Source organism: Ruditapes philippinarum, unplaced genomic scaffold (genome assembly GCF_026571515.1).
Source record: "Ruditapes philippinarum isolate M1 unplaced genomic scaffold, ASM2657151v2 ctg1227_1_1_1_1, whole genome shotgun sequence".
Classification (NCBI taxonomy): Eukaryota; Metazoa; Mollusca; class Bivalvia; order Venerida; family Veneridae; genus Ruditapes; species Ruditapes philippinarum.
In genome coordinates this window covers 81564-98884 of record NW_026856081.1, presented here as the reverse complement: position 1 = coordinate 98884, position 17321 = coordinate 81564, and the positions used below count along the sequence as shown (strand labels likewise).

At 32.7% G+C, this 17321-nt stretch overlaps 1 protein-coding gene across 1 annotated transcript in view; it reads left to right on the top strand.

Moving 5' to 3' along the window:
• LOC132745332 (uncharacterized) overlaps positions 1 to 17321 on the top strand; it is a 71466-nt gene that overhangs the window by 28707 nt on the left and 25438 nt on the right. Inside the window, exon 3 of the mRNA XM_060734225.1 lies at positions 1519 to 1697. Coding sequence (XP_060590208.1) covers positions 1519 to 1697 — 179 coding nt within the window. The remainder of the gene's footprint in view (positions 1 to 1518; positions 1698 to 17321) is intronic.

Sequence of the window (17321 nt, the reverse complement as noted above, 5' to 3'; positions counted from 1 at the left end):
GATCCAGACAAGCCTGCGCATCTGTGCAGTCTGATCAGGATCCATGCTGTTCGCTTACAAACCCAATAACAAGTAGAGAAACTGATAGCGAACAGCATGGATCCTGATCACACCGCGCGGATGCACAGGCTGGTCTGGATTCATGCTGGTCGCAAACGTATAATGTTGGTTTTGTCATGGCGCGGCTCATTTACAAAGTTTTAGAACAGAATGTTCATATGTATAATATAGTCATAGTACAAATGCATGTAACCAGAGTCATGCAAGAATGATGTGGAAAAAAAGAAGACATATTTTGTATCTGAACATGATATTGCTGCCATGGATTGAGTAGTGTAAACAGTATCTTGAGCTCTTTAAAGCATCTACTTTACATTTAAATATGAAACTGTTTTTTTTATAATTTCTTTGAATTATAATGCTAGTTGTGATAAATATGCCATTGTTTGTGTAGCAGATAAAAGAAATGCAACAAAAGAATCAACTGGTTTATGAGACATTAGATCTTTCTCCTGATGATAAAAAATATGATGAAGCGAGTTTAGTTAATTTATGTTTTATAATGGAAACATTTTGTATATTAAAACATAATCTTGCAGTGATAATAAACAGTATTTCACAACATAATGTCATAATGGATAAAAAAAACATCTGCGCAGTCTGATCAGGATCCATGCTGTTCCCTTACAAACTCTAACAAGTAGAGAAACTGAAAGCGAACAGCATGGATCCTGATCAGATTGCACAGATGCTGGTCTAGATCCATGCTGGTCGCAAACCCACTATGTTGGTTTTGTCATGGCGCGGCTCACATGATCTTAATCTTGTACACTAAAGGTTCTTGTTTCTATGTAATACTAATACATTATAAAACTAGTGACTAATCACAATTTTATTTTTAACCTGATGCTGATATATAGCAGGTTAAGATGGTTGTGATCAAACTTTTTGTTTAGAATGTTTCACTAAGGTTGATATATATATATTTCAGGTGAGAAGCCATACAGATGTCCACTAGATGGTTGTGATCAACTTTTGTTTCAATATTTCATTAAGGTTGATATATATATATTTCAGGTGAGAAGCCGTACAGATGTCTACTATAGATGGTTGTGATCAAACTTTTGTTTAGATATTTCACTGGGTTGATATATATATATATATATTTCAGGTGAGAAGCCGTACAGATGTCTACTATAGATGGTTGTGATCAAACTATTGTTTAGATATTTCACTAGGTTGATATATATATATTTCAGGTGAGAAGCCGTACAGATGTCCACTAGATGGTTGTGATCAACTTTTGTTTCAATATTTCATTAAGGTTGATATATATATATTTCAGGTGAGAAGCCGTACAGATGTCTACTAGATGGTTGTGATAAACTTTTGTTTCAATATTTCATTAAGGTTGATATATATATATTTCAGGTGAGAAGCCGTACAGATGTCCACTAGATGGTTGTGATAAACTTTTGTTTAGAATATTTCATTAAGGTTGATATATATATATTTCAGGTGAGAAGCCGTACAGATGTCCACTAGATGGTTGTGATAAAGCCTTTGCTCAAATGTCAAACCTGCAGCATCATATGCGTCAACATGATAAAAGCACGTTTGGACAAAAACAGTGCATGTGTCCATTTTGTGACCGAGGTTATGCTAGTGAAAAAAGTCTCAAATCTCATCTTAGCAAGGTATGTTGAACAAAATGAAAACTTATATAATTTCATTTGCCTACTGGATGGAAGTTTTTTGATTGTTTGGAAAGAGTTTTTACCTCCGTGCCTTAGAGTTTCTTAAAGGTTTAGAAAATCTCATGATGGCTATAAAAAACTTTAAGTAAAGTAATTGTTCTTTAAAAAAGTATTAAGAAATATTGGATTTACATAAAAGTCATTTTGTACTATATCTAGGTAAACTAGTTATGAAACTGTCCTATTGTATAGTATCTGGAAATTTAAAATATATTAAAATATCTGTCTTGCAGTACAGTATATGAAAATATTAAATTAAATTATCTGTCCTGTTATAGTACAGTATCTGTAAATATAAGAATAAGATATTCTGTCCTGTAGTACAATATCTAGAAACACTAGGTTTGTTTGTCCTTCTATAGTGCAGTATCTAGAAACACTAGGTTTGTTTGTCATTCTATAGTGCAGTATCTATAGTGCAGTATCTAGACACACTAGGTTTGTTTGTCATACTATAGTGCAGTATCTATAGTGCAGTATCTAGACACACTAGGTTTGTTTGTCATTCTATAGTGCAGTATCTAGACACACTAGGTTTGTTTGTCCTTCTATAGTACAGTATCTAGAAACACTATGTTTGCTTGTCATTCTATAGTGCAGTATCTATAGTGCAGTATCTAGAAACGCTAGGTTTGTTTGTCATTTTATAGTGCAGTATCTAGACACACTAGGTTTGTTTGTCATTCTATAGTGCAGTATCTAGAAACACTAGGTTTGTTTGTCATTCTATAGTGCAGTATCTATAAACACTAGGTTTGTTTGTCATTCTATAGTGCAGTATCTAGACCAACACTAGGTTTGTTTGTCATTCTATAGTGCAGTATCTAGAAACACTATTGTTTAGTTTGTTTGTGCAGGTTTTATATAGTGCAGTATCTAGAAACACTAGGTTTGTTTGTCATTCTATAGTGCAGTATCTAGAAACACTATAGGGTTTGTTTGTCATTCTATAGTGCATATATCTTAGAAACACTAGGTTTGTTTGTCGTTCTATAGTGCAGTTCCTATAAACACTAGGTTTGTTTGTCATTTTATAGTGCAGTATCTATGAACACTAGGTTTGTTTGTCATTTATTTAGTGCAGTATCTAGAAACACAAGGTTTGTTTGTCATTCTATAGTGCAGTATCTAGAAACACAAGGTTTGTTTGTCATTCTATAGTGCAGTATCTAGAAACACTAGGTTTGTTTGTCATTTTATAGTGCAGTATCTAGAAACACTAGGTTTGTTTGTCATTCTATAGTGCAGTATCTAGAAACACAAGGTTTGTTTGTCATTCTATAGTGCAGTATCTAGAAACACTAGGTTTGTTTGTCATTCTATAGTGCAGTATATAGAAACACAAGGTTTGTTTGTCATTCTGTAGTGCAGTATCTAGAAACACTAGGATTGTTTGTCATTTTTTAGTGCAGTATCTAGACACACTAGGTTTGTTTGTCATTCTATAGTGCAGTATCTAAAAACACTATGTTTGTTTGTCATTCTATAGTGCAGTATCTAAAAACACTAGGTTTGTTTGTCATTTTATAGTGCAGTATCTAGAAACACAAGGTTTTGTTTGTCATTCTATAGTGCAGTATCTATAAACACTAGGTTTGTTTGTCATTCTATAGTGCATTATATCTCGAAACACAAGGTTTGTTTGTCGTTCTATAGTGCAGTTCCTATAAACACTAGGTTTGTTTGTCATTTTATAGTGCAGTATCTATGAACACTAGGTTTGTTTGTCATTTATTTAGTGCAGTATCTGGAAACACAAGGTTTGTTTTTACATTCTATAGTGCAGTATGTAGAAACACTAGGTTTGTTTGTCATTCTATAGTGCAGTATCTAGAATTACTATAGGTTTGGTTTTTACTGTTCAGTAATACAGTATCTAGAAAAAAGAAAAAGTAGGTTTAATAACTATTCCATAAAAAAAACAACCAAGCAGACAATTTGGATATGAAAGCAGTTATAATTTGAAGATGAAGGCTGAAGCTTCAGTTTTCATTTACAAGAGCAAGTGTGCATTTTTAGGAGTTAGGAGAGAACTGTTGCTGTTTTGAAAATAACACAGGTCATTTTCTTTGGTGTATGCTTTCTCCAAAGTCAGATGATGTTTTGAGCACAAGACCCTTAGTAATAATATTGTACTTCAAAGTGGAGTTCAAAGACCTATCAAGCTTATAACTTTGTCATTATGGGATAGATTGTGGATATATTTAATAAACCTATTTTTAGGTCACCTGGTTAATTTTGTGACAATTCTTGTAGTTTGTTCATGCTTTAAATTGTCTGGCTGAATACTTATTGGTGATATCTATATTAAAAAAAAACATATAATAAAATTTGATATTATCAACATTTAATTTGAAATAATATTAGTAATGAGGAAAAAATATTCTTTTGTATTTTAGTAAATTAAGTTTTGCGCGTCCAATCCTGAAAAACTATACATCCTTAGGGAGTGATAATTGCGTCACCTGATAAAATCCTCATTATGAAAGTTATGGTTTTTTGTCATGGATTTCATTGCACATTTCTTGTGCTTCTTTATTAAACTTCCGCCCTCTAGCTATATATTAAAATCAATGAGAAAATAGCAAGGCGTGTGATTAAAACAAAAAAATTCTCCTAGCTTTGAAACCTTAGTTTCAGAAAGGCAGTATGTCGGAGATTTCTGTTTCTGTTTTATTTTACACTGGTGACTTGAAAACATTCCTCATTATTTAATCTGTTAGAATACATATACAAGGAAAACTTGTGCATTTTCAAAGATCAGTTTCAAGCAAAAACATTTTAATTGCTGAAGTATGAATGTCTCAGGATTAAATGACAAGTCCTGATAATAGAGCAATTACAAAGTAATAACAAGTATTTGCTGGAAGAAATGAGACAAAAAACAAAACTCTGTAAGAATTCCATATTATAATTATGCTGGGTATATGATGTTGGGAAGAAAAAACTATTTGTTCATGGGAAAATATATATATTCCTATTTGTTCATGGGCAAATATATATATTCCTATTTGTTCATGGGCAAATATATATATTCCTATTTGTTCATGGGCAAATATATATATTCCTATTTGTTCATGGGCAAAAATATATATATTCCTATTTGTTCATGGGCAAATATATATATATATATTCCTATTTGTTTATGGGCAGATATATATATTCCTATTTGTTTATGGGAAAATTATATTCCATTTATTCACGGGCAATATCATTTCCCTATTTATTCATGGCAATATATATATTCCTTATTTTTCATGGGAAATTAATTTTTTTCCTGTATGGAAAGTTATTTAAATTATACTTGGATCAACTTTTTGCTTACCTGCTGATTTTTTGATGAAATGCTTTTTCTTAAAATTCTTTTGAATTTTCCTATTTCATTTCCTCTAAGTTTTAGAGAGGTAACCAATAGAAATAGAGTTGCGGCCACAGTTACACAAGGTTTAATGCATTTCTGACTGATTTATTTAAATTTTAGATTTTATTGAAATAAAAGTAAATGGTGATATATAATATGATCTGATGCAAAATCCTCAATGCCTGCTAGAACTTGCACATTGCTGGGTTAGTTTGGGTTTTTTATTTTGGTTTGCGCTGGACATCACATTTACAGGCATCTTATGACAATAAAAAATGTTTGTCCATAAACATTCATTTGCTGGCAATTTTAACAATTAAAATACACATGTTTGTTTTTTTATATTAATTACAATAAAGTATGGTACAAAAACTGTCAAGAAGCTTAGAATGTGAGGAAAGATATTGATATAGTTGGATTTTAAATTGTCGGTTTTAAAATGAATGTTAGTTAAAATATTAGAATGAATAGATGACAATATGTAGAAGATGCATGTTATTAAAATTTGTTTCTATGGCAGGCAATGTTAATAACCATGCAAAATAAAAAAAAATGACCAAAAAAAAAAATCCAAATTCCTAAAAATCTGGAAAGGGATACTTTTTTAAAAAAACTTAAATATGGCTAAAGAATAAAGGAATTATTTATATATTATTATATTTTTTGTTGCCTTTTTTGGGTTTACTGCAGAAGAAGGAGTAGTAAAACATGAACACTTTTGTTGTAAACCCCAAACAGTAAGATTTTACTTTTTTGGGTAAAAAGACATTAGTATGCAGCAACTAGTTGGTATAAACTTAGTCATGCAGTCACTATGTAGGTATAAGAAAAATGTCATGCAGTATAGTAGGTATAAGAAAATGTCATGCATCATATGTAGGAAAAGCTTATCATGCATTACTTTTTGAATAAACAATAGTCATGCAGTAACTATGTTGGTATAAGAAAATAGTCAGGGCATCAGTATGTATGGTATAAGACAATAGTCAGGGTCATAGATGGTTTAAACTTTAGTCATGCTTCTTTATAGGGTTAAGACAGTAGTCATGCAGTCACTTTTATGGTAAAAACATTGTCATGCAGTTACTTTATATGTATAAACAATGTCAGCATAACTATGTATGGTAAAAAACAATAGTCATGCATTACTAATTTTTTTTATAAGCAATAGTCATGAAGTTACTATGTTGATAAAGCAATAGTATGCATTTACTTTTATGGTATGAGCAATGTATCATTACTTATTGGGTATAAACAATAGTATGCTAACTATTATGGTAAAGAAAATATTCATGCAGTCCTATTATGTTATAAGCAATAGTCTGCAGAAAATATTTTGTTATAGACAATAGTATGCAGTTATATGTAGGGTTTAAGACAAAGTCATGCAGTTACTATGTTGGTTTAAGACAATAGTCATGCTTTACTATGTATGTATAAGACAAAGTTGATTTATATGTATGGTATAAACAATAGTCATGCAGTCACTTTATATGGTAAAAGAAAATAGTCATGCAGTCACTAATATGTTATAAGAAATAGTCGCAGTTACTATGTAGGGTTTTAAAGAAAAAAGTCATGCAGTTTACTATTATATGGGTATAAGACAATAGTATTGCAGTTACTTTATATTGGTATGAAAGCAAATGTTCATGCAGTTTACTATTATATTGTATAAGCCCAATAGTCATGGCAGTTACTTTTATGTATATGGTGTCAAGACAATAGTCATGCATTTACTTATTATTGGTATTTGAGTACAATAGTCATGCAGTTACTTTATATTGGTGTAAGACAAATATTCAGCAGTCACTATGTGATTGGTTATAAGACAATAGTCATGCAGTCACTATTATGGTATGAGACAATATCATGCAGTTACTGTTATATTGGTATATAGACAATAGTCATGGCAGTCACTTGTATGGGTATAAGACAATGTCATGATAGTACTGTTTTATGGTATAAGACAATAGTCATGCAGTTACTTTATATGGGTTAGAAAGTAGTTCTGCAGTTACTTTATATGGTTGTAAGCACAATAGTCATGCAGTTACTATATATGGTTATGTAAGACAATAGTCATGCAGTTACTTTATATTTGGTATAAGGAATAGTTCATCGCAGTTACTTAGTATGGTATAAGACAAATAGTCATGCAGTTACTATGTATGGTATAAGACAATAGTCATTGCAGTTACTATGGCTATTGTATAGACTAATAGTCATGCAGTCACTTTATATGGTAGACAATAGTCATGCAGCTTACGTTTTGATTGTATCAGACAGTAGTATGCGAGATAACTATGTATGGACAATAGTCATGCAGTTACTATATTGGTAAGACAATAGTCATGCAGTTCAGTTACTATAGTATAAGACAACTATGTCAGTTTACTTTATATGGTTTTAAGTCATAGTCATGCAGTTACTATGTATGTATAAGGACAATAGTCATGCAGTTACTATTAATATGGTATAAGACAATAGTCATGCAGTCACTATGTATGGTATAAGACAATAGTCATGCAGTTACTATGTATGGTACAAGACAATAGTCATGCAGTTACTTTTATATGGTATAAGACAATAGTTCATGCAGTAACTATGTATGGTTACAAGACAATAGTCATTGCAGTCACTATGTATGGTATAAGACAATAGTCATGCAGTTACTAATATGTTATAAGACAATAGTCATGCAGTTCACTATATATGGTATAAGACAGTAGTCATGCAGTCACTATGTTATGGTATAAGACAATAGTCATGCAGTTACTTTATATGGTATAAGACAATAGTCATGCAGTTACTTTATATGGTATAAGACAATAGTCATGCAGTTACTTTATATGGTATAAGACAGTAGTCATGCAGTAACTATGTATGTATAAGACAATAGTCATGCAGTTACTTTATATGTTATAAGACAATAGTCATGCAGTTACTTTATATAGACAATGGTCATGCAGTTAATGATGGTACAGAACAATAGTCATGCAGTACTTATATAAGATAAGAGCAATAGTCATGCAGTAACTATGTATGGTATAAGACAATAGTCATGCAGTTACTTTATATGGTATAAGACAATAGTCATGCAGTTACTATGTATATGGTATAAGACAATAGTCATGCAGTTTACTTATATATGGACAATAGTCATGAACAGTCACATATAGTATAAGACATAGTCATGCAGTTACTTTATATGGTATAAGACAATAGTCAATAGTCATAAGACAGTCATGCTTACTTTATATGGTATAAGGAACAATAGTCATGCAGTTACTTTATATGATATAAACAATAGTCATGCAGTTACTAATGATAAGACAATAGTCATGCAGTTACTTTATATGGTATTAAGCAATAGTCATGCAGTATAAGACAATAGTCATGCAGTAACTTTGTTATGGTATAAGACAATATCATGCAGTTACTTTATCTGGTATAAGACAATAGTCATGCAGTTACTATGTATGGTATAAGACAATAGTCATGCAGTTACTTTATATGGTATAAGACAATAGTCATGCAGTTACTTTATATGGTATAAGACAATAGTTCATGCAGTTACTTTATTATGGTATAAGACAATAGTCATGCAGTTACTTTATATGGTATAAGACAATAGTCAAGTTACAGTATAAGAACAGTTGTCATGCAGTAACTATGTATGGTATAAGACAATAGTCATGCAGTTACTTTATATGGTATAAGACAATAGTCATGCAGTTACTTTATATGGTATAAGACAATAGTCATGCATGTTACTTTATATGGTTATAAGACAATAGTCATGCAGTTACTTTATATGGTATAAGACATAGTCATGCAGTTACTTTATATGGTATAAGACAATAGTCATGCATTACTTTATATGGTATAAGACATGTTCAGCCAGTTACTTTATATGGTATAAGACAGTTGTCATGCACAGTATGCACTATGTATGGTATAAGACAATAGTCATGCAGTTACTATGTATGGTATAAGACAATAGTCATGCAGTTACTTTATATGGTATAAGACAATAGTCATGCAGTTACTTTATATGGTATAAGACAATAGTCATGCAGTTACTATGTATGGTATAAGACAGTTGTCTTGTAGTAACTATGTATGGTATAAGACAATAGTCATGCAGTTACTTTATGTGGTATAAGACAATAGTCATGCAGTTACTTTATATGGTATAAGACAATAGTCATGCAGTTACTTTATATGGTATAAGACAATAGTCATGCAGTTACTTTATATGGTATAAGACAATAGTCATGCAGTAACTATGTATGGTATAAGACAATAGTCATGCAGTTACTATGTATGGTATAAGACAATAGTCATGCAGTTACTTTATATGGTATAAGACAATAGTCATGCAGTCACTATGTATGGTATAAGACAATAGTCATGCAGTTACTATGTATGGTATAAGACAATAGTCATGCAGTCACTATGTATGGTATAAGACAATAGTCATGCAGTCACTATGTATGGTATAAGACATTAGTCATGCAGTTACTTTATATGGTATAAGACAGTAGTCATGCAGTCACTATGTATGGTATAAGACATTAGTCATGCAGTTACTTTATATGGTATAAGACAATAGTCATGCAGTAACTATGTATGGTATAAAACAATAGTCATGCAGTTACTATTTATGTTATAAGACAATAGTCATGCAGTTACTATGTATGGTATAAGACAATAGTCATGCAGTTACTTTATATGGTATAAGACAATAGTCATGCAGTAACTATGTATGGTATAAGACAATAGTCATGCAGTCACTATTTATGTTATAAGACAATAGTCATGCAGTTACTATGTATGGTATAAGACAATAGTCATGCAGTTACTTTATATGGTATAAGACAATAGTCATGCAGTAACTATGTATGGTATAAGACAATAGTCATGCAGTTACTATGTATGGTATAAGACAATAGTCATGCAGTTACTTTATATGGTATAAGACAATAGTCATGCAGTCACTATATATGGTATAAGACAATAGTCATGCAGTAACTATATATGGTATAAGACAGTTGTCATGCAGTTACTATTTATGTTATAAGACAATAGTCATGCAGTTATTTTATATGGTATAAGACAATAGTCATGCAGTTACTATGTATGGTATAAGACAATAGTCATGCAGTCACTATGTATGGTATAAGACAGTAGTCATGCAGTCACTATGTATGGTATAAGACAATAGTCATGCAGTCACTATGTATGGTATAAGACAGTAGTCATGCAGTCACTATGTATGGTATAAGACAATAGTCATGCAGTCACTATGTATGGTATAAGAGAGTAGTCATGCAGTCACTATGTATGGTATAAGAAACAGTAACAGTCACTGACTACATAACGTTGAAGCACAAGTTGTAAGTTATTATGCCCCCCTTCGAAGAAGAGGGGGTATATTGTTTTGCTAATGTCGGTCTGTCTGTCTGTCGGTCCGTCCGTCGGTCTGTCGGTCTGTCCGTCGGTAGACCACATGGTTTCCGCTGATTATCTTGAAAAGTATTTATCACAAAGTCTTCATATTTTACATAGTGATTGGTCATCACTAGTAGATGACCCCTATTGATTTTGGGGTCACTAGGTCAAAGGTCAAGGTCACAGGGACCTTAAATGTCAAAATGGTTTCTGCTGATTATCTTGAAAAGTATGTATCACAAAAGTCTTCATATTTCACACAGTGATTGGTCATAACTAGTAGATGACCCTTATTGATTTTGGGGTCACTAGGTCAAAGGTCAAGGTCACAGGGGCTTTAAATGTCAAAATGGTTTCCACTGATTATCTTGAAAAGTATTCATCACAAAGTCTTCATATTTCACATAGTGATTAGTCATAACTAGTAGATGACCCCTCTTGATTTTGGGGTCACTAGGTCAAAGGTCAAGGTCACAGGGACCTTAAATGTCAAAATGGTTTCCGCTGATTATCTTAAAAGTATGTATCACAAAGTCTTCATATTTCACACAGTGATTGGTCATAACTAGTAGATGACCGTTATTGATTTTGGGGTCACTAGGTCAAAGGTCAAGGTCACAGGGACCTTAAAATGTGAAAATAATTTCTGCTGATTATCTTAAAAAGAATTCATCACAAAGTCTTCATATTTCACATAGTGATTGGTCATAACTAGTAGATGACTCCTATTGATTTTGGGGTCAAAGGTCAAGGTCACAATGGCCTTAAATGTCAAAATGGTTTCCGCTGATTATCTTGAAAAGTATGTTTCACAAAGTTTTCATATTTCACATAGTGATTGGTCATCACTAGTAGATGACCCCTATTGATTTTGGGGTCACTAGGTCAAAGGTCAAGGTCACAGGGACCTTAAAATGTGAAAATGGTTTCTGCTGATTATCTTGAAAAGTATTCATCACAAAGTCTTCATATTTCACATAGTGATTGGTCATCACTAGAAGATGACCCCTATTGATTTTGGGGTCACTAGGTCAAAGGTCAAGGTCACAGGGGCCTTAAATGTCAAAAGGGTTTCCGCTGATTATCTTGAAAAGTATTCATCACAAAGTCTTCATATTTTACCTAGTTATTGGTCATAAGTATTAGATGACCTCTATTGATTTAGGGGTCATTAGGTCAAAGGTTAATGTCACATGGGCCTTAAATGTCAAAATGGTTTCTGTTGATTTTTCCATAATTGAACACTTCCATGTACCCATTTTTGGCAAGTTTCTTTAATAAAATTACCAATTATGTGAGTCAATGGCTAGAAAGGGGGGTATATGTGTCGTTCGACATTCTTGTTATGACATTGACGTCAATAACTTTTCAGAGTGCACAACAGTCGCCGATATGTGTTTATGTAAAATTAAATATTTTTGTAATATAAGAAGCTAGTAACATGAATTTTTGTATGTTTATTTGTTATTAATTCTTAGCAGTGCAAGAAATTCAAATCAATATCTCAAAAATATTTTACGCAGCAAAGAAAGTCCACGAATTTTTGGATAACCCCTCATATTAGTCCATCTACCAAAATGTATTTTTGACTAACAACTGGTCATTAAATAAAGGTTGTATTAAATTTATAGTATTCCCTTGTACATTATGTGAATAAAAGTGCCAAACCCTTACCTAGTTTTGTTGCTGTAGCAATAAAAATCAGTAAATTTCTTAAAGAATAAAATATTACAGTTTCATTAAAACTTTGTTGGCAATTATTTTGCAATTTATTGCATGCAAAAGTTCTGTATCAAAGGCATGTATATATATAAAAAAATTATATAGTATAAGCTAGCACACTGGAAATAAAATCCATGATGCTGTATGAACAAATGTATAATAAAATGACATAGAGACTTTAAGATGCTTGCAAATTAATTGAACATGCAGAATTCTGCAGAGGAAGAACTAAAAAGAAAAAAATTCTTTTTTTAGGTTTTGTTATATGCATACAATTGTTACCATAGAAACTTAGACATTATTGAAGAAGTAGGTATGACATTTAAATGCTTTAATACTTAAAATTTAAGTTGCTTTCAAATTTTAAACCTAACATATTGACAAGATCAGCATCATGACATTAAAATCCAAACAGATGATAGGTCAATTTTATTTTTACAATATATTTATATAGATGATTGTTGAGTCTGACCTATCATATCTTTACATAATTTGTTTAAACTTTATGTGATATGTGAATCACCTGTCAAAATCAAAGACTTCTTCTGGTAACCTGATAAACTCTTCTGACCTCTCGCCTCTTCTCCTTTAACATCTAGCATCTCTTCATCAACATCTTCCCTCTCCTCCTACTGATCCTCTAACCTCTCCCCTCTTCTGCTCTAACATCTAGCATCTCCTCATCAATACTCCAACTTCTCACCTCTCCTCCTATATCCTCTAACCTCTCCCCTCTTCTGCTCTAATATCTAGCATCTCCTCATCAATCCTCCAACTTCTCACCTCTCCTCCTAGATCCTCTAACCTCTCCCCTCTTCTGTCCTAACATCTAGCATCTCCTTATCAATCCTCCAACTTCTCACCTCTCCTCTTAGATCCTCTAACTTCTCCCCTCTTCTGCTCTAGCATCTAGAATCTCCTCATCAATCCTCCAACTTCTCACCTTTCCTCCTATATCCTCTCCCCTCTTCTGCTCTAACATCTAGCATCTCTTCATCAACTTCTCCCCACTCCTCCTAGATTCTCTTACCTCTCCCCTCTTCTGTCCTAACATCTAGCATCTCTTCATCAACTTCTCCCCACTCCTCCTAGATTCTCTTACCTCTCCCCTCTTCTGTCCTAACATCTAGCATCTCCTCATCAATCCTTCAACTTCTCACCTTACCTCCTAGATCCTCTAACCTCTACCCTCTTCTGCTCTAACATCTAGCATCTCCTCATCAATCCTCCAACTTCTCACCTTACCTCCTAGATCCTCTAACCTCTCCCCTCTTCTGCTCTAACATCTAGCATCTCCTCATCAATCCTCCAACTTCTCACCTTACCTCCTAGATCCTCTAACCTCTCCCCTCTTCTGCTCTAACATCTAGCATCTCCTCATCAATCCTCCAACTTCTCACCTTACCTCCTAGATCCTCTTACCTCTCCCCTCTTCTGCTCTTATATCTAGCAACTCCTCATCAATCCTCCAACTTCTCACCTTTCCTCCTAGATCCTCTAACCTCTCCCCACTTCTGTCCTAACATCTAGCATCTCCTCATCAATCCTCCAACTTCTCACCTCTCCTCCTAGATCCTCTAACCCCTCCCCACTTCTGTCCTAACATCTAGCATCTCCTTATCAATCCTCCACTTTCTCTCCTCCAAGATCCTCAATCCCATTACCTGTCCTCAATCCTTTATTCACTTTTCACTCCTCCACCCTTTACACTATGGCTTCACCTACTTTCTTCTGTAACCTAATAATTGCCACTCCTCAGTCCTTGAGTTTCTTGCCTCTTAACCCCGCTATCACCATCTAACATTCCTCCTCCCCTCCTCCCACTCTCTTATTCTCGATCCTTTATTAGAGAGGTTAAACCTCTCATCCTTTCTTCTCAATATATAAATATCATAGCTTTTTTTATTTTTAAAGAAAACAATATTAAATCATTTTCAAAACACATAGTTAAAAAGTTAAACCCAAAATTATTTTTTCACATGTAAGAAGTTAGATTTAAAATGAAATATTGTTACAGAGGATATAAGTCATTTCAGATGACAATTAAAACAGACATTACGGTAGTTTGTAATGAGAAGTTGCTCATTTTTTTGCCAATGAATAAGGTGTGTCAGGTAACATTTGATGACTGACAGATCAATACAGTGTAAGAAAGATTCTGTAAATTTTTGTAAGAAAATGAGAAATTCTGCAAATTTAATTTCTGAAATATACGATTGCATGTGCATAATTCTGCATGATGGTTTGATTTATGAACACGTAAAAAAACGGATTTTCCCTGCAGGCATTAATATATACAGCTTATTGGAAATATTTGAATGGCTTCTGAGGCTGAAATTAATATAAATTGCAAAACTGTTTTTATGCGAGTTTGCACAAAGGTTTTTATTTATTTTACATTCCCTGCATGCGCTGCGAAGTACATTTATATCCGTTTCTTGAAGAAAATTTCAGTGATGGCTGTCATTGTCATAGAATTCATTTGATTTACTTAAAACTCGGAAGTGAAATATCTGCCAGAGTTGATGTTTGATTTGTATATATATGAAAGTTTGTAATGTCAAACCATATAGCACCACAGCTTTACCTTATATATTAATCAAAGTTCAATGTTTTTAATCTAAAACAAAATATAAGCCTTTATGCTGATGACAAAATATAGTCCCTGATTGAACTTTTATAATGCTTACGAGGCATGGTTTAAAACTTTTAAGATAATGATACAAGTCATAAAGGTGAGATGTTATGATCACCAGTGTGTTCTAAATGATAAAATATCAAGTACAAATCTTGAAGATGAGATGTGATTGTCCTGTCATCTGGCCTCTGTTGTCAACATTTGAGCCGCACCATGACAAAACCAACATAGTGCGTTTGCGACCAGCATGGTTCCAGACCTGAGCCTGGGCATCCACGCAGTCTGATTAGGATCCATGCTGTATGCTTACAAACCCTTTAACAAGTAGAGAAACTGATAGCGAACAGCATGGATCCTGATCAGACTGGGCGGATGCTGGTCGCAAACCCATTATGTTGCTCTCCCGTGTGGAGGAAATAAAAGTATCTATCTGTCTATCTCTGCTCTAAACCTCATATTAAGCAAAACATGATGAAACTTTTGATACAGAATGATCCATAGATGGTCCTCAACATATATTGCTGAAATTGTTCCATTCCTAAAGATAGAAAAAATCTTAAAACAACATCTTCCATAACACATCTATGGATTTTGATGAAATTCTACAGAACTGAATGTTTGGTGGTCCTTCACAAAAACTTGCTAAAATTGTTACAATTGGCTATAAACTTTATAAATGCCATAACTATAAATCGAAATGAAACTTATACACAACGTCTCTTCCACAGCCACTTCAGGTAGATTTTGATTTGGACATTTGTCTATCTTGCTGATCTGTCAATAATATGTGTACGTGCAATCATAGCATTCATTTAAATTTTTCACTATAATTTCAGTAATATACATCTCATTTACTAGAATTTATATGAACTGTTATTGGAGAGGTCATCAGACCTCTCCACAGTGTTCAGACTGATTGCTGGCGGCATCCATTTTTGCGTACCTGATTGTAGTGAATGAATCTCATTTACAGCTTAAAACCATTAGAAGCAGTCTACAAAATTTGTTTTGCGCATGCTCCGTTTCAAAATACGACTTTACTTAAACGAAAAATTAACATCGAAGTGAACAAATCGGTACATAGAAAAATCGGAAAATATCATTTAGTTACTTAGCGCTACATGGACGTTTCATTTCGTTCTAAAATTTTAAAATTTATAAATCGATTGCAGTATTGTTTTCTGAATAGCGAACATTATAAAGTTGAACATTATAGCTACACTATTATATGACCGAGTGAACCGTGTACCGAAATTTTGCTACTCCCGGTATGACTAAGTAACGCAACGAGGATTTTTTGGCGCAAATGGCACAAATTTGACACAAGTTTGATTTTCCTTAAATATTGTGGTTGGAGGCATGCAGCTTTATATTTTGTTTATTCCAATCAAATGATATAAAACATTTTTATGTAAATCCTGGACTTAAAATTGTCTGATTAACATACTTTATGCCCGTTTTGGAAAATGTAGAGGAAATGTTTCCATATTCTTACCAAAACATTAACCGAAAATTTGCTTATTGAATTTTACAAGAAAATTTGATACTACTTTTAATTTACATATCATTTATTTAAATTTAGTTCCCTTTGTAGAAAAAGTATCCGTAATGCGCCAAAGAAAGTCCATTTCTCCGGCATATAATCTTTCAAAACATTAAAAAATGAAGTGTAAAACAAACTTTCATTATGATACTATATATTCAATTTATATTGTAAATTCTTTTTGTTAAATAATTGTAAGTTATAACCATTCATTGTGTCTTTTTTTCCAAACATTTTCAAATTAAACAAATCTTCTACAGCAGCAAAAAGACCTCTCACATGCTTCTTTTTAAAGAAGGAAACTTGTTAAGATCAGTGCCATATAAGTAATAGAGAAACTGCTTTGAATCAGGAGGTTATCTAATTTGTATGTTGGGGCATTGCCTTTATCTCTATATACTTAAAACATGCCCTTTGATTATCTACTGAAACCTAATCAGTTTAGTTCACTTTAGTAAGTGCACTTTGCACTAACAGAATATTGAATGTAAATAACAAAACAAAAAAATTTATTGCTAGTTTCTATGGATTTAGAAAAAATGAAGTTGAATCATTTTCAGTGAAAAGTTATTTTAAGAATCCCAGTCTGCATCAAGTTTTGACGTTTTTAACTCACTATATAATAATGGTGTATATGGCAGTTTCAGTTAGGATAAGTACAATACCTTATATCAGATTTTGAATATATTATTAATCATTTCAACTAGCACTATGGACACTACGGAAAGCCTGTTGAAGATATATATTTATGTGAACACTGATTATTGAAACAACACAATATGGATATACAGTCGAAACTGTACTAAAATAACAGTCACCTCTTTTTGGCGGTTACCTGACCTA